The 24,273-nt window shown below is 43.5% G+C and overlaps 1 protein-coding gene across 2 annotated transcripts in view; it reads left to right on the top strand.

Annotated features, from left to right (window-relative positions):
* LOC121571713 (ephrin type-A receptor 3-like) overlaps window positions 1–24,273 on the top strand; it is a 687,439-nt gene that overhangs the window by 515,521 nt on the left and 147,645 nt on the right. The window contains exons 3-5 of one of the 2 annotated variants that reach the window (XM_041883353.2): window positions 19,232–19,360; window positions 19,535–19,753; window positions 21,599–21,914. The exons of the other annotated variant lie outside the window; for it this stretch is intronic. Coding sequence (XP_041739287.2) covers window positions 19,232–19,360; window positions 19,535–19,753; window positions 21,599–21,914 — 664 coding nt within the window. The remainder of the gene's footprint in view (window positions 1–19,231; window positions 19,361–19,534; window positions 19,754–21,598; window positions 21,915–24,273) is intronic. 2 annotated transcript variants of the gene reach the window in all.

Raw genomic sequence — 24,273 nt, 5'->3', positions numbered from 1 at the left:
TATATACGTAATATGACATTTGAAATGTATTTTATTCTTTTGGAACTTCTGAGTGTAATGTTTACTGTTAATATTTATTGTTTATTTCACTTTTGTTTACTATCTACTTCACTTGCTTTGGCAATGTTAACATATGTTTCCCATGCTAATAAAGCCCTTAAATTGAAATTGAAATTGAATAGAGAGAGGGAGGGGGATAGAGAGAGGGGGAGAGGGAGAGTGAGGGGGATAGCGAGAGTGAGGGGGATAGCGAGAGTGAGGGGGATAGAGAGAGTGAGGGGGAGAGGGAGGGGGATAGAGAGAGGGAGGGGGATAGAGAGAGTGAGGGGGAGAGGGAGGGGGATAGAGAGAGGGAGGGGGATAGAGAGAGCGATCTCAGAGACAACGAGCTGTCATTAAAGCAGAGATTATGCCATGGAGGAATTGTTGTTTGTAGGTAAATCAATCTATTACAGCAGAGCAGCCGCAGTGTGTCACACGCACATGCACACACACACGCGCGCACCTCCCAGCCATTCTGAAGTTTGAGGCTCAACTTTCCGTCAACTCCGCTCCTCTGCTAAACTGTGAAGAGCTGAGCCAACTCTCCTGTGACAAGGCTATAGTCTCTCTCTCTCAGCTCACAACGTGTGTGTGTGCGCGCGCGTGCATTTGCCTATAGATGGGGCAGTAGAAGACTAAAGACATAACGGAAGAAATTCTGTCAGATGTGGATCCACTGTAATGCAGTGATCATGAATTCCGGAGCCACTGCCAGGTCTTTTCTGAATCCTTTTAGTCCTTTAGTGAGAGGAAAGGTCATGTAACTTCAAACATCGGTGTTATGTATCTTGTGGGTAACTTTCACGTTGTAACCATCAGCTTATACCCTGATAGCAATGGACCTTTACAAATGTACTGCAAGTGGATGTACTGCAAGTGGCTTTCTGAAGATACTTGGCTGTAGGCTAGTGAATGTATTAGCTCTCTCCATAAGTATTCAGGGCCAGCCCCCTCACCCTACCTCTCCTCAGCCAGCCAGTGTGTATTGTCCTAGCCGCCTGTATCCCAGCCTGTATCCCAGGCAGCCTATGGCCTGTATTGTGTTAACTAAGCTACAGCAGGCTGTTTATGACTAGGAAGAGTCTGTCAGTAGATGAGTTCAGTCCAGACTCCAGACGGAGCATCCATTATGATTATAGATTAGATATCACAAACAAACACACACAGACACACACACAGTGGATAAATTCCTCCTTGTAGCATCTGCTTTCTCCCTCTCACTGGACACCAAATAACACACACAGACACTCTGTAGTCTGATGCTATTCACTAATACACTACCTCTCCAATTAGTGTGTGTGTGTGTGTGTGTGTGTGTGTGTGTGTGTGATATCTAATTTATAGTCATAATGGATGCTCCGTCTGGGATGCGACTCACAATGACTCAAAGCAAAGTTATGACTCAAAAAGATGCATACAGGATAAAAACATAATACTATAAGAGAGGCACTCACACACACACACACACGCCTGTCCCAGTCGTTCCACTACCACCTCTTACGGGGAATGATGAACCTAACTCAGCCAGACAGGAGATGTAACTTTTTAAATGGGATATAAAACTCCTACTTTACAACCCCTGTTCTGATGGGTTACAATCTAAATGTTTAATTTTCAATTCTCCGTGTCAGGGAGTCAGGGGATGAGGGCAGTTAAAAGTAGTTCTCTCTCTAGCCACACTGAGCCCCAGTCAGACCTACAGTACAGGATCTTTAATAGCAGTAGTTCACCCCTGGGCGAGCGGGTGGGAGGAAGGCTGTAAAGGACTGGCTCTCTTTCAGAGAGGGGCTGGAATGAGCTTCATCTCACAGAGAAATCAATCCTCCAGTCTTCATGACCACTTTCAATTATGTATGCTAAGACTGGCTTTGGACAGCCACGTCAGGCTCAGAGACTGTTTGAGATTTTACTCTGCTTTTTGGACACTTAAAATTCAGAACCATACTAGTGTGGACCTAATCTTGGTTAACCCAGAACTAAAGTCTTGCATAATTGTTCAGATGCTTGATTAAAAACATACTCCTGTACTTTGGCGACTAGTAAGTAATTTTCAAACCTCCTGCTTTGGGCTGGATGTGTCAATGTGTTGTTCATACATGCATAATCTTTTAGCAGAATTACTGTTTTACCTCAATTAGCTACGAAAGCGACTGTTTTCTGGAATATGTGCAGCTTCATTTTCCCTACATTTCCCCCCACGTGGGCCAGCCCCCTAGCAATTAGAGTTTCAGCCAATGAGCTTCAGCCGATACCCATTTGAGTGACAGCTAGCAAGATGCACACGCAGTAGAGTGTGTGAGAGAGCAATGACGTGGTGCACATTTGTGTTGTAGTACGCAATTTTCAGGGACCACTTTTGGTTCGTGGGTGCTACTTTCAGAACTACTGGCTAAAAAGTATACAAAAGTACCGGAGAATATCTTTAAGTTCTGAATCCGTATAAGAGAAGAGATAAAATGAGGATCCGAACCGGAATGAAGAGCTCCACCCTCTGTCTTTACAAGTTACTGGCTGAATGTCCCCTCCCCTTCCAAAATTCGAAAGATGCTAACACCTTCAAAATTGTGATTTGTCCGAAGCACCGGATCTAATTCTGCTCGTTATCTCATGCATCCTGTTGTATCACGACAGATCTACGGTACCATTTATATTTACTTAGTCTGTCCACAAGAGATTAGTGTGGACCTAAGAGTCTCATTGTGCTCAATTTGAGAGGGAGTAAACAATTGAACCATACACACAAGAGCTTAACTAAACAATCTTCAACGTTTATACTATCAAAATCCTAAGACCTTAGAGACTTAGATATTTCTTTGTTTTTTCCGTTTTTTAAACACATTCTCTTTTTGTCTTTTTCAGACTGTAGGAAATGTAAACGTTCTGAGATTAACTGATATCATTTGTCATCCTTTTTAAAGGTGTGTAGCAGGGCTCAGAGAGTGTTCAGAGGATGGTTTGGAAAGCTATTTCCTTCTGATCGTCTGTTGGGTATTCTCTTACTGTTCCAGCTCAGTGTATAGGCTCTCTATAGTAATCTCTCTCTTCACACTTTCCTGCTGTAGACAAATATCCCTCTTTTGCTTCTTCTCTCTCTCTCTCTCTGGTGTTTTTGTCACAGAGGCCTTTTAGTCTCATCCCTCACAGGTTACTGTGTCCGCAGGGATCCTGTCTTTAGCGCTGTCGCAGCTTATCACACACACACACACACACACACAGACACACACACCAGCAGACTGCTGAAAACCCACAGAGTTCTTAGATCTCTTTGATGGGATTTGACATCCACCCCCTGCCTCCCTGGCTTGCCCTCTATCTGCTCTCTCTCTCTCTCTCTCTCTCTCTCTCTTTTTCTTCCTCCCTCTCTCTCCCTGGCCATCTACCTCTCCCTCCCAGAACCGGTGGACACATCACACCATCGCTCTGTCGCTGTGTTGATTTTAGCCAGAGCACCAGTTATTTCACGGACCTAACAGGTATTGAATCAGCCTGTGATCTGATAGCTAATTGGAAACATGTTATAGTCGGTCTGCCTCAAGGTTGGCACAAAACTCTGCCCCTGCTCAGGCCTTTGCTTAGAGCTATATCAGTCTGAACGCGACAACACACAGCTAAACAGAACAATTTCCTGAAACAACACACACTCCATTACAGATGCTATTTCCTCTCGCTCAGCTGAAAAGGGCTCACAGCAGTCCACTACCAAACACAGCTCCCCAGCCTGACAAAATCAAGTGTATCACCCACCCAGAGCAGACCCGGCATCAGGACTAAGGGGGCAATTGAAATCGGCGAGGGGGCACCATTTTTTTTTGGGGGGGGTTCTTGCATTGGAGTTAAATTGAATTCTGCTTACAGTGCCTTCAGAAAGTATTCATAGCCCTTGACATTTTCCACATCATGGTGAAATCCCTGAGCGGTTTCCTTCCTCTCTGGCAACTGAGTTAGGAAGGATGCCTGTTTCTTTGTAGTGGCTGGGTGTATTGATACACCATCCAAAGTGTAGTGAATAACTTCACACCATGCTCAAAGGTATATTCAATGTCAGCTTTTTTTTTACCAATCTACCAATAGGTGCACTTCTTTGCGAGGCTTTGGAAAACCTCCCTGGTCTTTGTGGTTGGATATGTGTTTGAAATTCACTGTGTGTAGGCCAGTGACAAAAAATCGCAATTTAATCAATTTTAAACTTAGGCTGTAACACAACAAAATGTGGAAAAAGTCAAGTAGTGTGAATACTTTCTGAAGGCACTTTGTTAGGCTTGGGCAGTATACCATATATACCGTATCCCGGAGTATTTGAAAATAGCCATGGGATGGTTTTTCAATACCGTAAATGCTGTTGAAACTATTTCTTTGAAGTTTTTCAGTACATTTTAATATTTGTAGCAATTTTTTAAGTAAATATCTGCAGTCAACTTGTGCAATGCGTTAGGAGATAAAGCTGATCACTTTCTTCATTTCACCTTTCACCTTTTTTTACATTATGAACCTTACTTAGTTCCCCAGAAAAGTTGAGCCAGTCATGTGTTTTTTTTTGTTGGGGGGGGGATGGATCAGCTTAATATTGCAGATAGATTGTATCTTCTATCAATGTAATTGTCTGCATCACTTCCAATCCCCCATGTTTTTTATTATTTTTTATTTTTTATATATATATTCCCCTTTATTACTTTTCAACCCCACCATCCTTTCCCTACTTGGAGTAAATTAGTGAACAACAACACCCAGGCCTCTACTTCCGGTCTATACTTACTATCTACACCTTATGGACAGAGTTAATTTTACAATAATTCTATATATATATATATATATATATATATATATATTATTTATTTTTTTTTTAAAAAATTTTTATTATTAGTTTTTTGCTCCTGAACTTCTTCTACTCTCAACCTCTCCGATCATTTTCATGATGTCCATCCGGTTTGCTTCTAAATGCCATATCTTTCTAACTGTGCTCTTTCCCAAAAGCTCCCAACATACAACCCAGTCATGTGTTTGTTTGTAAATAGCACAACGGGAGAATGGGGCAGGTGAGTTCAGCTGTGTATTGACAGGTCGCATTTTATATTGAAAGTCAATAGTGTTTTTTTGCTTCATTAGAGTGATCAGGGACCTGCAACTATAGTTTTCCTTCACAGAAAATACATTAGTAGAAATAGATAACATTTCATCAGATGACAACAGAAGCGCAACGCTATTTGGCTGGCAGCCACACAAGTAAATGAGCTTACAATGAAAAAGCAAGGTATTTTTTTTACATATTTCTAATGTTTAGGCCTATCATAGAAATAATGTAGCCAGCTACATTTCCTAATGTTTTGCTTAAAGTTAATCTTGCATTTTACTGGAGAAAATAGGCTGGCTACACCGAGAAAAGTAGCTACATTTTAGTCATTTAGCAGACGCTCTTATCCAGAGCGACTTACATGAGCAATTATAGTTAAGTGCCTTGCTCAAGGGCATATCGACAGATTTTTCACCTAGTCGGCTTGGGGATTTGAACCAGCGACCTTTCGGTTGCTAACCCAACACTCCTAACCGCTAGGCTACCTGCCTCTCTATACATCAATCAGTTACACATCAGTCAGAGTGCTGTCTGCTGATAGAATGCCTGTTCGTGAATTCTCAATCCAAGTTTAGAAGTGCAACTGAAGCACAAAATGCTGAGCAGAAATGACAATAAGAAGCATTTTAGATCTGCGTTTACAAAACGCAGCAAGATAATCATGTAGTAACCAAAAAAGTGTTAAACAAATCAAATATATTTTATATTTGAGATTCTTCAAATAGCCACCCTTTGCCTTGATGACAGCTTTGCACACTCTTGGCATTCTCTTAACCAGCTTCATGAGGTAGTCACCTGGAATGTATTTCAATTAACAGGTGTGCCTTCTTAAAAGTTCATTTGTGTCATGTTCGTTGAATGACGGGTCAGACCAAGGCGCAGCGTGATATACGTACATGTTTACTATAACTATTAAACACACGACAAAACAACAAAGGAAACGTGAAGTCCAAGGTAGAACACACAACATACCTTACACAGAACAAGATCCCACAACTCAATAGTGCCAATAGGCTGCCTAAGTATGGACCCCAATCAGAGACAATGAGCGACAGCTGCCTCTGATTGGGAACCACACCGGCCAACATAGAACTAAACATACTAGATCCCACATAGAAAATACTACATAACAAAGAATATACACACCCTGACTCAACATATACGAGTCCCCTGAGTCAGGGCGTGACAGTCCATATTATGGCAAGAACAATATCAAAACAGCAAAGAGAAACGACAGTCCATCATTACTTTAAGACATGATGGTCAGTCAATACGGAACATTTCAAGAACTTTGAAAGTGCAGTCGCAAAAACCATAAAGCGCTATGATGAAACTTGCTCTCATAAGGACCGCCACAGGAATGGAAGACCCATAGTTACATCTGCTGCAGAGGAGAAGTTCATTAGAGTTACCAGCCTCAGAAATTGCAGCTTCACAGAGTTCAAGTAACAGACACATCTCAACATCAACTGTTCAGAGGAGACTGTGTGAATCGGGCCTTCATGGTCGAATTGCTGTAAAGAAACCATTACTAAAGGACACCAATAATAAAAAGAGACTTGCTTGGGCTAAGAAACACGAGCAGTGGACATTAGACTGGTGGAAATTTGTCCTTTGGTCTGGAGTCCAAATCTGAGATTTTTGGTTCCAACCGCCGTGTCTTTGTAAGACACGGTGTGCGTGAACGGAGGATCTCCGCATGTATATTTCCCACCGTAAAGCATGGAGGAGGAGGTGTTATGGTGTGGGGATGCTTTGCTAGTGACACCGTCTGTGATTTTATATAGAATTCAAGGCACACTTAACCAGCATGGCTACCACAGCATTCTGCAGCGATACGCCATCCCATCTGGTTTGGGATTAGTGGGACTATCATTTGTTTTTTCAACAGGACAATGACCCAACACACCTCAAGGCTGTGTAAGGGCTATTTTACCAAGAAGGAGACTGATTGAGTGCTGCATCAGATGACCTGGCCTCCACAATCCCCCCACCTCAACCAAATTGAGATTATGACTAGGGTGGCTGGAGTCTTTGACAATTTTGAGGGCCTTCCTCTGACACCGCCTGGTATAGAGGTCCTGGATGGCAGGAAGCTTGGCCCCAGAGATGTACTGGGCCGTACGCACTACCCTCTGTAGTGCCTTGCGGTCGGAGGCTGAGCAGTTGCCATACCAGGCGGTGATGCAACCAGTCAGGATGCTCTCGATGGTGCAGCTGTATAACTTTTTGAGGATCTGAGGACCCATGTCAAATCTTCTGAGGGGGAATAGGCTTTGTCGTGCCCTCTTCACGACTGTCTTGGTGTGTTTGGACCATGATAGTTTGTTGGTGATGTAGACACCAAGGAACTTGAAGCTCTCAACCTGTTCCACTACAGCTCCGTCGATGAGAATGGGGGCGTGCTCAGTCCTCTTTTTTTTCCTGTAGTCCACAATCATCTCCTTTGTCTTGGTCACATTGAGGGAGAGGTTGTTATCCTGGCACCACACGGCCAGATCTCTGACCTCCTCCCTATAGGCTGTCTCATCGTTGTCGGTGATCAGGCCTACCACTGTTGTGTCGTCGGCAAACTTAATGATGGTGTTGGAGTCGTGCCTGGCCATGCAGTCATGGGTGAACAGGGAGTACAGGAGGGGACTGAGCACGCACCCCTGAGGGTCCCCCGTGTTGAGGATCAGCGTGGCGGATGTGTTGTTACCTACCCTCACCACCTGGGGGGCGGCCCGTCAGGAAGTCCAGGATCCAGTTGCAGAGGGAGGTGTTTAGTCCCAGGATCCTTAGCTTAGTGATGAGCTTTGAGGGCACTATGGTGTTGAACGCTGAGCTGTAGTCAATGAATAGCATTCTCACGTAGGTGTTCCTCTTGTCCAGGTGGGAAAGGGCAGTGTGGAGTGCAATAGAGATTGCATCATCTGTGGATCTGTTGGGGCGGTATACAAATTGGAGTGGGTCTAGGGTTTCTGGGATAATGGTGTTGATGTGAGCCATGACCAGCCTTTCAAAGCACTTCATGGCTACAGACGTCAGTGCTACGGGTCGGTAGTCATTTAGGCAGGTTATCTTAGTGTCCTTGGGCACGGGGACTATGGTGGTCTGCTTGAAACATGTTGGTATTACAGACTCAGTCAGGGACATGTTGAAAATGTCGGTGAAGACACTTGCCAGTTGGTCAGCACATGCTCGGAGTACACGTCCTGGTAATCCATCTGGTCCTGCGGCCTTGTGAATGTTGACCTGCTTCAAAGTCTTACTCACATCGGCTACGGAGAGCGTGATCACATAGTCATCCGGAACAGCTGGTGCTCTCATGCATGCTACAGTGTTGCTTGCCTCGAAGCGAGCATAGAAGTGGTTTAGCTCGTCTTGTAGGCTTGTGTCACTGGGCAGCTCGCGGCTGTGCTTCCCTTTGTAGTCTGTAATAGTTTTCAAGCCCTGCCACATCCGACGAGCATCAGAGCCGGTGTAGTACGATTCAATCTTAGTCCTGTATTGACTCTTTGCCTGTTTGATGGTTCGTCGGAGGGCATAGCGGGATTTCTTATAAGCGTCCGGGTTAGAGTCCCGCTCCTTGAAAGCGGCAGCTCTACCCTTTAGCTCAGTGCGGATGTTGCCTGTAATCCATGGCTTCTGGTTGGGGTATGTACGTACGGTCACTGTGGGGACGTCGTCATCGATGCACTTATTGATGAAGCCAGTGACTGATGTGGTGTACTCCTCAATGCTATCTGAAGAATCCCGGAACATGTTCCAGTCTGTGCTAGCAAAACAGTCCTGTAGCTTAGCATCTGCGTCATCTGACCACTTTTTTATTAACCGAGTCACTGGTGCTTCCTGCTTTAGTTTTTGCTTATAAGCAGGAATCAGGAGGATAGAGTTATGGTCGGATTTGCCAAATGGAGGGCGAGGGAGAGCTTTGTATGCATCTCTGTGTGTGGAGTAAAGGTGGTCTAGAGTTTTTTTTCCTCTGGTTGCACATTTAACATGCTGGTAGAAATTAGGTAGAACGGATTTAAGTTTCCCTGCATTAAAGTCCCCGGCCACTAGGAGCGCTGGCTCTGGATGAGCATTTTCCTGTTTAGTTATGGCCTTATACAGCTCATTGAGTGCAATCTTAATGCCAGCATTGGTTTGTGGTGGTAAATAGACCGCTATGAAAAATATAGATGAAAACTCTCTTGGTAAATAGTGTGGTCTACAGCTTATCATAAGGTACTCTACCTCAGGCGAGCAAAACCTTGAGACTTCCTTAGTATTTGATTTTGTGCACCAGCTGTTGTTTACAAATATACACAGACTGCCACCCCTTGTCTTACCGGAGTCAGCCGTTCTATCCTGCCGATGTAGCGTGTAGCCCGCTAGCTGTATGTTGTCCATGTCGTCGTTCAGCCACGACTCGGTGAAACATAAGATATTACAGTTTTAATGTCCCGTTGGTAGGATAAGCGTAATCGTAGGTCATCTAATTTATTTTCCAATGATTGAAGATTGGCTAATAGGATTGATGGAAGAGGCAGTTTACTCGCCGCCGTCGGATCCTTACGAGGCACCCTGACCTACGTTCCACGATATCTCTGTCTCTTTCTCCTGCGAATGACGGGGATTTGGGCCTTGTCGGGTGTCTGTAGGATATCCTTCGCGGCCGCCTCGTTGAAGAAATAATCTTTGTCCAATACGATGTGAGTAATCGCTGTCCTGATATCCAGAAGCTCTTTTTGGTTATAGGAGACGATGGCAGAAACATTATGTACAGAATAAATTACAAATAACACGAAAAAACACACATAATAGTACAATTGGTTAGAGGGCTGTAAAACGGCAGCCATCTTCTCCGGCGCCATCAGTAGGATTTTAATATTTGTTGTAAAGATAAGCATTATATTGTTAGATTATAGGAGTAACTCTGGTAGGCCTAAAACATTCTTCCACACCTCAAGTTCAACTGCCGTAATCATTCTCTCGTTAACACAGGTGAGAGTGTTGACAAGGACAAGGCTGGAGATGACTCTGTCATGCTGATTGAGTTAGAATAACAGACTGGAAGCTTTAAAAGGAGGGTGGTGCTTGAAATCATTGTTCTTCCTCTGTTAACCATGGTTACCTGCAAGGAAACACGTGCCGTCATCATTGCTTTGTACAAAAAGGGCTTCACAGGCAAGGATATGTATAACTTTATGTGCTGGATTGCCTGTCTTTGCAATTCATTTATTTTCATTTGTGCTCGTTAGCATATTTAGCTAGCAGGCTCCATGGAAATGTGCTATTACACATTTTGTTAGCATTCTGGTAATAGACGCCCAATGGGCTTTTTTGCGTTTCTTTTGGCGCTCCTTGTGTAATAAGCCTGTAATACCGTAAATCCCGGGGTGAGAGAAGGGAAAGTATGACGATATGATTATCTGGATACCGCCCAACCCTACTTTATATCATGCTATACCACAATAAACATAACGTTAAAATGCTGAGACTCCAAGATCATTGAGTGCTTTTGAAGTAACAGGTAGGCTACAGATTTCGTGCCAATCTCTGTTGCACTGTATCAGCACAATGGACAGCGCCTTACACACTCAAGCAAGGCCGTTTTGGTAATGAATATAGGCTACAAGATACATAGGGTAATTCACCTATTACAAACAGCCTATGTGAATGTAGCTGTACACACAGCTGTCTTACCAATATAATGCAAACTAAATGCTGAAAGTAGTAGCCTAGTTATTCTTGCATGCAAACAAAGTACTGAATAGCAGTTTGGCTTAGAATACCGACCCAACTGCAAATGCGAATGAATGAATGCGAACAGAACAAAGCAGCGGTACCAAGTAGTAGGTATAGTAAACTAAATATCAGATCGATAAAGGCATGACACAATCTATATTTAGGCTAGTTACATTAGGATCTAAATAACCAAAACATTGCCTACTACAGTGAGATGCAGCCATGCACAGCTGTCTTGCCAAATAAATAGGCCAACAGGCCCGCTTCAAACATGGAAAATAATGCCGCTCATGACTTCAGCAACATGTTGTGATATGGCACAATACACTTCTGTGAATCAAATTCGAAAACGTTTCCAATACATACAGTTCCATTTACAACCACAAAAAGCAATAGGCTACCAAGAAACCCATTACAGAATGTATCTATTTCTATTATCAAACATACTGATATGTAGCTATACCCAGGTGCATCATTTGGGTTCTTGCATTGAAATTATATTGAATTCTCCTTAAAATACTTTTGACCAAGAAGTGACAGGTTGTGCTCTATCAGCACCATGGACAGCGCCCTACAAATTAAAGCAAGATTTTTTATAAAAACCTTTCTTACCTTTTCAGAAGAGCCACATTTATAGCCTATTGTTTTATTGGTTTTTACTTTCCTAAAACAATAATTGTCCACCTCACGGTTCAGCTGTCGGAGATTTGAGCACTATATGCATCAGGGCATTGCATGCATAGCCTATTGGCTTAGGCAACCACTGTATTAATATTTTTACAAAAATATATAAAGGAGGAGCCTAGTCCCAGAGTGAGAGTGATAAAGATATGCCAGCGGCATGCTACGACACCGACATTAATTTCTTTATACTTGTCAGATAAGCTACTCCGTCTGCTATACAGATATAGGCGTATTGAAGGAGGCTAATTCGTACATTTTCGATTTTAATATTTGTTGTAAAGATAAGCATTATATTGTTAGATTATAGGAGTAACTCTGGTAGGCCTAAAACATTCTTCCACACCTCAAGTTCAACTGTCGTAGTCATTTGGAGTGCCTGTACACACTGCCTTCATACCATAGGCTAATAGCCACACCACACAAACCTTCACAAAAGTTTCTAAACTGTGTTTATAGGGAAAATACCAGCAGGATATTATATTGCGGCAAACACAACATTAAAGTTGGAACTTAATTTGGCCAAAGATAATGGCTCAACAGGACTGGTTTAAACCTTCACAAAAGTTTTGAATAGGCTATATTGCAGCAATTACCAAGAAAGGCTAGTGGCTGCCATACCCAACAAATGACAGCAATAGGCTAATGATATTTATTTTACAACAGGCCTACTTATAATCTTAAACTAAATACGGAGCACACAATTAAAAATCTAAACTTAATTTAGCCAACAAAAATGTCTCAACAGAATGAAGCAAAACACGTTTAGCATATTTAAAAATCTGATTTGGATTAGTAAATAGGCCTACAATAATAACAATGATATACAATAATAATAATAATAATGATAAAACAAATGATTATAAATACGAACAAATGTATACAGTAAAGTTCCAAAATTGCATCCTACCTGAATAGAGAGTTGCACAATAGCCTGCTTTGGCCGCGCCAACATTCTTCTCATCTTTGTCCAATACAATATTAAAACTTTTCTATACGGAGGACATTCCACTTGTAGCAGGGCTCCAGATGAACATTTTCCCATGGTGGCACTGGTGCCACACATTTTTTCATTTTCAGTTGGTGGCACCAGCACATGATTTGGTCACAACAAATTAATTTTTGTGGCATCACGCAATACAAAAAATGAGTATTCCTATCATCTTATAATGTAATTCACAGTGCTTTTTATTAAAACGTGTAATAGACTACTGAGATGGTATTGAAGAAATAAGTTATTTCATAATCTTGTGATGTTGTGGTTCTAAATATTTTATTGTGCAACCTAGTCCAGTGATTGTCATGCATTTTGGGTAGACAATTATGCTATTGTTGTTATATTTTACTGTTAAAATAGGGCTCCAGAATGTTCTGATTATTTTTTTGTTCAATAGAGATTAATTTGCCTGCATCTTTATGTGCTCTAATATCATAGGCTAATTTATTTGGGGCTAATTCACCACCTGAGTAAGATAAAGATAATTCCCACTCATTGTAGCCATGTATTCATCTAACAGTAAATTTAATGTCAAAAAAAGCATTGCAGTTGTAGCCTGCTGTCCAATGAGGCCTGTGCACTCGCAATGGCCAATGCGCATTTTGCGCACTCCGTATCTCAAAGCCATATCAAATATATTTGTAAAATAGTTGCTATTGAGCTCATAATTCAGAGTTGAGAAATAAAAAGTATACCTATAGGAAGCTGAGACCATCCTCTCACCATCTGTGACAACAGGATAGCTGTGTTGTCCCAGCAATTGGATTTTAAAATGTTATACAATCACAACACTTTTCTTTCTCCCGGAGCATGTTTTTCCCCCGGGAAAGGAGAGAGTACTGTAGCTCACTTGACACAGCAGCAGGCCGCAGCAAAACAGGTACAGGGGCAGGCAGGCAGACACTTTCATTACAGGAATCATGAGGATAATGTACTTTACTGTTTGACCAAATCATGGTTTTAGCCTCCTAAAAAATAAGACGTTTTAATGAGGGGAATGAATGTGCAGCCCGCACCGATGCAACAAATACATTATTTTTATTCCCACTGCCAGGCCAAGGCTCCTCTCTCGCTTTCGCTTTTGCTCTCTCCTCAGCAGCAGGGCAGCTCCGGACAATATGGTTGGCTACAATTTTACCTATCCACTTTTATTTTATTTTATCAGCCAAAAGCCAGCAATTACCGCCTAACTGTGCCCCAGTGGCTTTCCATAGCCCCCCTAAACACACCGTGGCGTGCTCTGTCCATTGTGCTGACAGCAGAGCGGAGATACAGATTTTGCGGCAAGCTATCACTCAATCATTTTAACTTTTTTGCTATTTTTATATAAGGACATAAAACTACAACTGAGGGGGGCAGAAGTTTCAACTGAGGGGGCTAAGCCCCCTTTTGCTCCCTCGTGGAGCCCGGGTAAGACCCAGACACAGGGAAATAAAAGTAGCTAGTTTGAAGTGAACATTCCCCCCCGACTGGGTACAGTGTTGAGAGACAGAGCTGAGTCTCTGAGGTGTCAGGGTGGAGTGTGGAGGGCCACACAGGACCTCTTAGAGCAAAGCTCTGTGTGTGGAGAGCTGCGCTTGAGAGACAGGGGCCCCATAGAGGGCTGTGAGGGGCCACTGGGGGCCCACTGCTTTGTCCATCTCAGCTTTGGGGTCACTGAGAGATGGCAGGGGTACCACCCAGAGGACAGACGCCTTAGGAGGCACACACAGTCACATACACCACCACCACAGGGCTCAGCATCATTCAGGCCCTGTCACTCTATCCCCCATACACGCGTCAGCAGTCACACACACCACTCTCTCACACACATACACACACACACACACACACACACACACACACACACACACACTAACATACACACAGTCTGTACACACAGACACACACACACTGGTGTCTCCGTAGAGAGCTGTATTCTAAGACCAGCCCAGGGTATCTATCTCTGGCCTTACAGAGACTAACTATCTCAAGCTCCTTTAGCTTTTCTAAGCTGGAGTGAGGGAGTTTATGTAAGAGTCTTTGAAGAGATACCTTTGGGGATGAGGAGGGTTTGTAACGGATGCTGCTGATACAGGAGTCTACTTTTTTCCTCAGAACAGCCTCAATTCGCCGGGGCATGGACTCTACAAGGTGTCGAAAGTGTTCAACAGGGATGCTGGCCCATGTTGACTCCAATGCTTCCCACAGTTGTGTCAAATTGCTGGATGTTCTTTGGGTGGTAGACCATTTTTGATACACATGGGAAACTGATGAGCGTGAAAACCCAGCAGCGTTGCAGTTCTTGACACACTCAAACCGGTGTGCCTGGCACCTACATACCATACCCCGTTCAAAGGCACTTAAATATTTTGTGTTCCCCATTCACCCTCAACGGCGCACATACACAATCCATGTTTGAATTGGCTCAAGGCTTAAAAATCCTTCTTTAACCTTTCCCCTCCCCTTCATCTACACTGATTGAAGTGGATTTAAAAAGTAACATCAATAAGGGATCATAGCTTTCACCTGGATTCACCTGGTCAGTCTGTCATGGAAAGAGCAAGCGTTCTTAATGTTTTGTACACTCAGTGTATATACCTGTTCAAGGTGTTGTAATGATCACCCACTATACAACTGGCGAGGATATAAAGCATTTTCATACCTGACTCTGCATCTGTGGTGGTTTAGGAAAACTACACTGCATGATCAATAAGTGTGTCACAGCTTTTATGCTTTCTGACCGTATCGCTTTATTTAATTTCATAAAGTAAGAAGTGGACAGAAATGTCAGTCCATTTACAGTGCATTCGGAAAGCATTAAGACCCCTTCCCTTTTTCCACATTTTGTTACGTTAGCCTTATACTAAAATTGATTAAGTAAATGTTTTCCCTCATCAATCTTCACACACTACCCCATAATGACAAAGCGTAAACACGTTTTTAGAAATTCTTGCAAATTTATAAAAAATAAATGTTTTACATAAGTATTCAGACCCTTTGCTATCAGACTCGAAATTGAGCTCAGGTGCATCCTATTTCCATTGATCATTATTGAGATGTTTCTGCAACTTCATTGGAGTCCACCTGTGGTAAATTCAATTGATTGGACATGATTTGGAAAGGCACACACCTGTCTATATAAGGTCCCACTGTTGACAGTGCATATCAGAGCAAAAACCAATCCATGAGGTCGAAGGAATTGCTGTGGGGATGTTTTTCAGCGGTGGGGACTGGGAGACTAGTCAGGATCGAGGAAAAGATTAACAGAGCAAGTACAGCGAGATCCTTGATGAAAATCTGCTCTTGCGTGCTCAGGATTTCAGACTGGGGTGAAGGTTCACCTTCCAACAGGATAACGACCCTAAGCACACAGCCAAGACAATGCAGGAGTGGCTTCGAGACAAGTCTCTGAATGTCCTTGAGTGGCCCAGCCAGAGCCCGGACTTGAACCCGATCGAACATCTCTGGAGAGACCTGAAAATAGCTTTGCAGCGACGGTCCCCATCCAACCTGACAGAGCTTGAGAGGATCTGCAGAGAAGAATGGGAGAAACTCCCCAAATACAGGTGTGCTTGTAGCGTCATACCCAAGAAGACTTGAGTCTGTAATCGCTGCCAAAGGTGCTTCAACAAAGTACTGAGTAAAGGGTCTGAATACCTATGTACAGTTGAAGTCAGAAGTTTACATACACCTTAGCCAAATACATTTAAACTCAGTTTTTCACAATTCCTGACATTTAATCCTAGTAAAAGTTCCTTGTCTTAAGTCAGTTAGGATCACCACTTTATTTTAAGAATGTGAAATGTCAGAATAATAGTAGAGAGGCTGATTTATTTAAGCTTTTATTTCTTTCATCACATTCCCAGTGGGTCAGAAGTTTACATACACTCAATTAGTATTTGGTAGCATTGCCTTTAATTTGTTTAACTTGGGTGAAACTTTTCGGGTAGCCTTCCACAAGCTTCCCACAATAAGGTGGGTGAATTTTGGCCCATTCCTCCTGACAGAGTTGGTGTAACTGAGTCAGGTTTGTAGGCCTCCTTGCACGCACACGCTTTTTCAGTTCTGCCCACAAATGTTCTATAGGATTGAGGTCAGGGCTTTGTGACTTGACTTTGTTGTCCTTAAGCCATTTTGCCACAACTTTGGAAGTATGCTTGTCCATTTGGAAGACCCATTTGCGACCAAGCTTTAACTTCCTGACTGATGTCTTGAGATGTTGCTTCAATATATCCACATATTTTTCCTTCCTCATGATGCCATCTATTTTGTGAAGTGCACCAGTCCCTCCTGCAGCAAAGCACCCCCACAGCATAATGCTGCCACCCCCGTGCTTCACGGTTGGGATGGTGTTCTTCGGCTTGCAAGTACCCTCTTTTTCCTCCAAACATAACGATGGTCATTATGGCCAAACAGTTCTATTTTTGTTTCAGCAGACCAGAGGACATTTCTCCAAAAAGTACGATCTTTGTCCCCATGTGCAGTTGCAAACCGTAGTCTGGCTTTTTTATAACGGTTTTGGAGCATTGGCTTCTTCCTTGCTGAGTGGCCTTTCAGGTTATGTCGATATAGGGACTCATTTGACTGTGGATATAGATACTTTTGTACCTGTTTCCTCCAGCATCTTCACAAGGTCCTTTGCTGTTCTGGGATTGATTTGCACTTTTCGCACCAAAGTACGTTCATCTCTGGGAGACAGAACACGTCTCCTTCCTGAGCGGTATGACGGCTGCGTGGTCCCATGGTGTTTATACTTGCGTACTATTGTTTGTACAGGTGAACGTGGTACCTTCAGGCGTTTGGAAATTGCTCCCAAGGATGAACCAGACTTGTGGAGGTCTACAATTTTTTTCTGAGGTCTTGGATGATTTCTTTTGATTTTCCCATGATGTCAAGCAAAGAGGCACTGAGTTTGAAGGTAGGCCTAGAAATACATCCACAGGTACACCTCCAATTGACTCAAATGATGTCAATTAGCCTATCAGAAGATTTTAAAGCCATGACATCATTTTCTGGAATTTTCCAAGCTGTTTAAAGGCACAGTCAACTTAGACCCACTGGAATTGTGATACAGTGAATTATAAGTGAAATAATCTGTCTGTAAACAATTGTTGAAAAAAATACTTGTGTCATGCACAAAGTAGATGTTCTAACCGACTTGCCAAAACTATAGTTTGTTAACAAGAAATGTGTGGAGGGGTTGAAAAAATGACTTTAAATGACTCCAACCTAAGTGTATGTAAACTTCCGACTTCAACTGTAAATGTGATATTTCCTTTTATTATTTGTAAACATTTCTAAAAACCAGTTTTTCCTTTGTCATTATGGGGTATTGTGTGTAGATTGACGAGGAAAAGCAACAATTTAATCAATTTTAGATTAAGGCTGTAAGGTAACAACGTGGAAAAAGTCAAGGGGTCTGAATACTTTCCGAATGCACTGTATATCACTGATGTAATTCTTAGTTCTGAAATAATATTTGATATTTCGACATCTGTATGTAGGATTTGGCTGAAGCAAACCCACAGTTGTAGATGGGTGTGTTGGGATCCTATTAGCATTCACCGCAGCACTATACCACATGATGCATATTAGGCAATATAATACTTAATCTAAATCAATTTGTTTTAATTAAGTTATGATTACTGTGACACCTTGAGGGAGAAATATATTAAAACGTGTCGTCTTTTTGATTGAATTAAAATATGTCATTAAAAAGGATAATGACTCTGTGAAACTAAACATTAGGATTTGATTACTGTTCTCGTGTTGGGAGGTAGTGTTTAGATAAGTACAATACTGCTTATTATCACTGAAATAATTGGCTCAAATTAGTGTCCTCTTTCCCCAACTCTACACAGTCTGTTTGCTAATAAAGAGCTTCTGTTCTTCTCACTTATTAATTAGACTGGATAGAGGAGGGGAGGGAGGAGTGAGGAGGAAGGGAGAGAGAGAAGAGAGATGGGGTGACAGAGTGAGTTGAGGAGAGAAGAAGAGGGTGTTTTTCTTCTCTATACTTGGTACTGCTGTGTTTTGAATTTATTAGACATTAGACACCAATATAAAGCCTTTGTTGGTTGAGGAGACCGGGTTGGGAGTGACACTAGACCATCTATTCCATGCAAATACTACTTATATTTATGCAACACTATTGAGTGAGATGACCTGCCCAAGGACAACGAGTATGTGGAGGTCAATGTGCATACGGAGGTCAGAGTCACATCAGCCACATTGTTGATTGTTGTGTCTAGACGGAAGGGCAGCTGTTATGTTGTTGTTGAGCTGATTTAAAACCATTTTCCTCAGCAGGTAATTTGATTCTGGGAGCTTGGTGATAGGTGGTCCAGGGTCACTCTACAGCCGTCACACACACACACACACACACACACACACTCCCTGTTGGTGCGTGTCAGTGTAATAGAGGGTAGAGCCAAAGGGTTGGGGCTAAACATCTCCATTAGATTTCAATTCTAACAACACAGAGGCAGGTGAGCTGCTGACCTCATGAAGCACTTACAGAGCTTTCACCCTCGTCATATGACCTGGGAGTCACAGAGCTGGGGTACAGGTGGTTAGAGACAGTTATTATCGGTTTAGTAACGGTCCTGTTCCTTTCCCTTCTACTTTCTAACGTTGGACAGCTTTTCGCGATATATCTATAGGTTTGAGTATTTTAGCAGCTCACTAACAGTACTTTTTTTCCTCTCCTCCTCCTCTCATCTCTCCTCCTCCTCTCCTCTCACCAGTGGGATGCTATAACAGAGATGGATGAACACAACCGTCCCATCCATACCTTCCAGGTGTGTCACGTGATGGAACCCAACCAGAACAACTGGCTACGCTCCAACTGGATCTTCCGCCAGGCCGCACAGAAGGTGGGTTGGGGTTCTGATAGATGGCTCAGTAGGTTGGAGCATGGTGCTGGTAACACCTGGTTTGTGGTTTCAATTCCCGCAAGGGCCACATATACTAACCAATTGTATTTCCTGTAAGTGGCTTTGAATAATACATCAGCTACTGTACTTTACTGTGTTTATTATTTATCCAAGGTGTATGTGGAGCTGCGGTTCACTCTGAGAGACTGTAACTCCATCCCTTGGGTGTCTGGGACCTGCAAGGAGACCTTCAACCTTTTCTACTACGAGACAGACGAGTCCCACGGGGTCAAGTTCAAACCCTCCCAGTACACCAAGATCGACACCATCGCTGCAGACGAGAGCTTCACTCAGATGGACCTGGGAGACCGCATCCTGAAGCTCAACACAGAGGTTCACTTCACTTCATTCAATTTCAATAATATGTGATTTACAGTGGGGAGAACAAGTATTTGATACACTGCCGATTTTGCAGGTTTTCCTACTTACAAAGCATGTAGAGGTCTGTAATTTGTATGATAGGTACACTTCAACTGTGAGAGACGGAATCTAAAACAAAAATCCAGAAAATCACATTGTATGATTTTTAAGTAATTAATTTGCATTTTATTGCATGAAATAAGTATTTGATCACCTACCAACCAGTAAGATTCCGGCTCTCACAGACCTGTTAGTTTTTCTTTAAGAAGCCCTCCTGTTCTCCACTCATTACCTGTATTAACTGCACCTGTTTGAACTCGTTACCTGTATAAAAGACACCTGTCCACACACTCAATCAAACAGACTCCAACCTCTCCACAATGACCAAGACCAGAGAGCTGTGTAAGGACATCAGGGATAAAATTGTAGACCTGCACAAGGCTGGGATGGGCTACAGGACAATAGGCAAGCAGCTTGGTGAGAAGGCAACAACTGTTGGCGCAATTATTAGAAAATGGAAGAAGTTCAAGATGATGGTCAATCACCCTCGGCCTGGGGTTCCATGCAAGATCTCACCTCGTGGGGCATCAATGATCATGAGGAAGGTGAGGGATCAGCCCAGAACTACACGGCAGGACCTGGTCAATGACCTGAAGAGAGCTGGGACCACAGTCTCAAAGAAAACCATTAGTAACACATTACGCCGTCATGGATTAAAATCCTGCAGCGCACGCAAGGTCCCCCTGCTAAAGCCAGCGCATGTCCAGGCCCGTCTGAAGTTTGCCAATGACCATCTGGATGATCCAGAGGAGGAATGGGAGAAGGTCATGTGGTCTGATGAGACAAAAATAGAGCTTTTTGGTCTAAACTCCACTCGCCGTGTTTGGAGGAAGAAGAAGGATGAGTACAACCCCAAGAACACCATCCCAACCGTGAAGCATGGAGGTGGAAACATCATTATTTGGGGATGCTTTTCTGCAAAGGGGACAGGACGACTGCACCTTATTGAGGGGAGGATGGATGGGGCCATGTATCGCGAGATCTTGGCCAACAACCTCCTTCCCTCAGTAAGAGCATTGAAGATGGGTCGTGGCTGGGTCTTCCAGCATGACAACGACCCGAAACACACAGCCAGGGCAACTAAGGAGTGGCTCCGTAAGAAGCATCTCAAGGTCCTGGAGTGGCCTAGCCAGTCTCCAGACCTGAACCCAATAGAACATCTTTGGAAGGAGCTGAAAGTCCGTATTGCCCAGCGACAGCCCCGAAACCTGAAGGATCTGGAGAAGGTCTGAATGGAGGAGTGGGCCAAAATCCCTGCTGCAGTGTGTGCAAACCTGGTCAAGACCTACAGGAAACGTATGATCTCTGTAATTGCAAACAAAGGTTTCTGTACCAAATATTAAGTTCTGCTTTTCTGATGTATCAAATACTTATGTCATGCAATAAAATGCAAATTAATTACTTAAAAATCATACAATGTGATTTTCTGGATTTTGGTTTTAGATTCCGTCTCTCACAGTTGAAGTGTACCTATCATAAAAATGATGGACCTCTACATGCTTTGTAAGTAGGAAAACCTGCAAAATCGGCAGTGTATCAAATACTTGTTCTCCCCACTGTATAGCCTCATTGCCAGTCTGTTTCTGCTCCCCTGCCAACTCCTATTGTTTGGCATGGCAATTTCCAAAAAGGGGAAATTGTGCAGGCACTGCATACTAGGGTCAGGGTCATTGCGAAAATCAATTTAATTAAGTTAAATTCAATTAACTTTATTGATCCCCAATGGGCAATCATTGATCATGTGAATGTTTTCTATAGGTGCGGGAAGTGGGTCCTATCTCCAGGAAGGGTTTCTACCTGGCGTTCCAGGACATTGGGGCGTGCATCGCCCTGGTCTCAGTCAGGGTGTACTATAAGAAGTGTCCCTTCACCCTGAGGAACCTGGCCTCCTTCCCTGACACCGTGCCCCGGGTCGACTCCTCCTCTCTGGTAGAGGTCAGGGGTGCGTGTGTGGAGCATGCCGAGGAGAGGGACACGCCCAAACTGTACTGCGGCGCAGACGGTGACTGGCTGGTGCCCCTGGGGAAGTGTGTCTGTAGCGTAGGCTATGAAGAGATGGACGGGGCGTGTCTCGGTGAGTCACATGACTTCTGATCTGACTGGATCTGTCCACCTTTCTTTTTCTCTCTCTTTCTCTCGCTCTCTCTCTGTGTGTCTTCCTCTCTATCTTTGTCTCTCCCTCCCTCTCATTATCTATCTCTCCATCTCAGTAGCCCCCCACCCTCTCTCTTTCTTTACCTCTTTCCAACCCCTCCTTCCATGTATTTACTGTACTGTATACTGTATCATTGAATATAATCTGAGTCATTTTCTGAAGTTGTATGATAGTGCTGAGCTTTGTTGATAGCGCTATTAACTTCAGGGCAGCAACGTTGAGAGCAGTAGCAAAGCTTTTTCAGTTCTTCATATCTTTTATTTAAAACAGCGGTAGACAGGATTATACTTAGCAGCTCATGTTATAGACAGAAGCATGCTACATGGCAGACCAATCCGAACTCAACTCTCAGCATGTCCAGCCCATCCATTATCTTAGCCAATCATGGCCAATCCAGCCCATCTATCTCCTCCCCCATTCTCTCCCTCTCTCCATCTCTCTCCTCCCCACTCTCCCTCTCTCCATCTCTCTCCTCCCCCACTCTCTCCCTCTCTCCATCTCTCTCCTCCCCCTGCTCTCTCCATCTCTCCCCTCCCCCACTCTCTCCATCTCTCTCCTCCCCCCACTCTCTCCCTTACCTTCTCTACCTTCCTTGATCTCACTCCTCATCTCATCTATGTCTGTCTGTCTGTCTCTCTATCTCTCTCTCTCCCCTTTCCCTTACTTGCTCTCTCCCCATATCTCTCCATCCCCCCTCATCCCACTCTCTCTCTCTATCCTTCGCTTTTATTTGTCATCCTGCAGTATCGGTGCGGTGCAGATAGGCAGAGCCCCAAGCAGCTCCACAAAGCCAGATGTGTCATCCTCTATCCTTCATTATCCTGTCATTCCTCCATCTCTCTCCTGCCACCTCTCCTCCTCCCTCCATCTCTCCTCCTTTGTACCAGCCCTCCCACTCTGCCATTCAGATGAGAATTAATGTGAGGGGCTCTGGCTGTGTGGGACTGATTGCAGTGGGTTGGTGCAGCCTGAACTGTGGAACAGTAGGTGAGAGAGGCTGTGTGTGATATGAGGAGAGGCTGTGTGATATGAGGAGAGGCTGTGTGATATGAGGAGAGGCTGTGTGTGATATGAGGAGAGGCTGTGTGTGATATGAAGACAGGCTGTGTGTGATATGAGGACAGGCTGTGCGTGATATGAGGACAGGCTGTGTGTGATATGAAGACAGGCTGTGTATGATATGAGGACAGGCTGTGTGTGATATGAAGACAGGCTGTGTGTGATGTGAGGAGAGGCTGTGTGTGATATGAGGACAGGCTGTGTATGATATGAAGACAGGCTGTGTGTGATATGAGGACAGGCTGTGTATGATATGAGGACAGGCTGTGTGTGATATGAAGACAGGCTGTGTGTGATATGAGGACAGGCTGTGTTTGATATGAGGACAGGCAGTGTGTGATATGAAGACAGGCAGTGTGTGATATGAGGACAGGCTGTGTGTGATATGAGGACAGGCTGTGTGTGATATGAAGACAGGCTGTGTGTGATATGAGGACAGGCTGTGTGTGATATGATGACAGGCTGTGTGTGATGTGAGGAGAGGCTGTGTGTGATATGAGGACAGGCTGTGTATGATATGAAGACAGGCTGTGTGTGATATGATGACAGGCTGTGTATGATATGGGACATGGGGGGGATATTCTGTATTTGTGCAGGGCCACAAAAACGTAAACACTGACTGCTCCCGTGGTCTTTTTCTCTTTGCAGATGAGAGCACAGCATTAGTGTATTAGTGTACAGCACACATGGTGGTATACTAAGTTAGGGTAATGTGAGAGTGAAAGCTAGGGGTATTGTCCTTTCTCCTGGTGTTATCAGTCTCTCCTGGGGTCTGTCTGTAGTCTCAGCCTGCTGCCAGTGGCCATGCTGAACGGTTGTAAAAAATCAATTCAAATTTTATTTGTCACATACACGTGTTTAGCAGATGTTATAGCGGGTGTAGCGAAATGCTTGTGCTTCTAGCTCCGACAGTGCAGTAATATCTAACAATTTCACAACATATACCCAATACTCACAAAAAAGTAAGGAATGGGATTTAAGAATATATACATATATGGACAAGCAATGACAGAGCGGCATGGACTAAGATACAGTAGAATATTATAGAATAGAATGCAGTATATACATATGAGATGAGTAGTGCAAGATATGTAAACATTATTAAAGTGACTAGTGTTCCATTTCTTAAAGTGGCCAGTGATTTCAATAGGCAGCAGCAGCCTCTAATGTGCTAGTGATGGCTATTTAACAGTCTGATGGCCTTGAGATAGAAGCTGTT

The sequence above is a fragment of the Coregonus clupeaformis genome, chromosome 29, assembly GCF_020615455.1.
Source record: "Coregonus clupeaformis isolate EN_2021a chromosome 29, ASM2061545v1, whole genome shotgun sequence".
NCBI classification, from domain to species: domain Eukaryota; kingdom Metazoa; phylum Chordata; class Actinopteri; order Salmoniformes; family Salmonidae; genus Coregonus; species Coregonus clupeaformis.
Note: the sequence above shows the minus strand (reverse complement) of the source record. Positions and strands in the feature narration are given on the sequence as shown.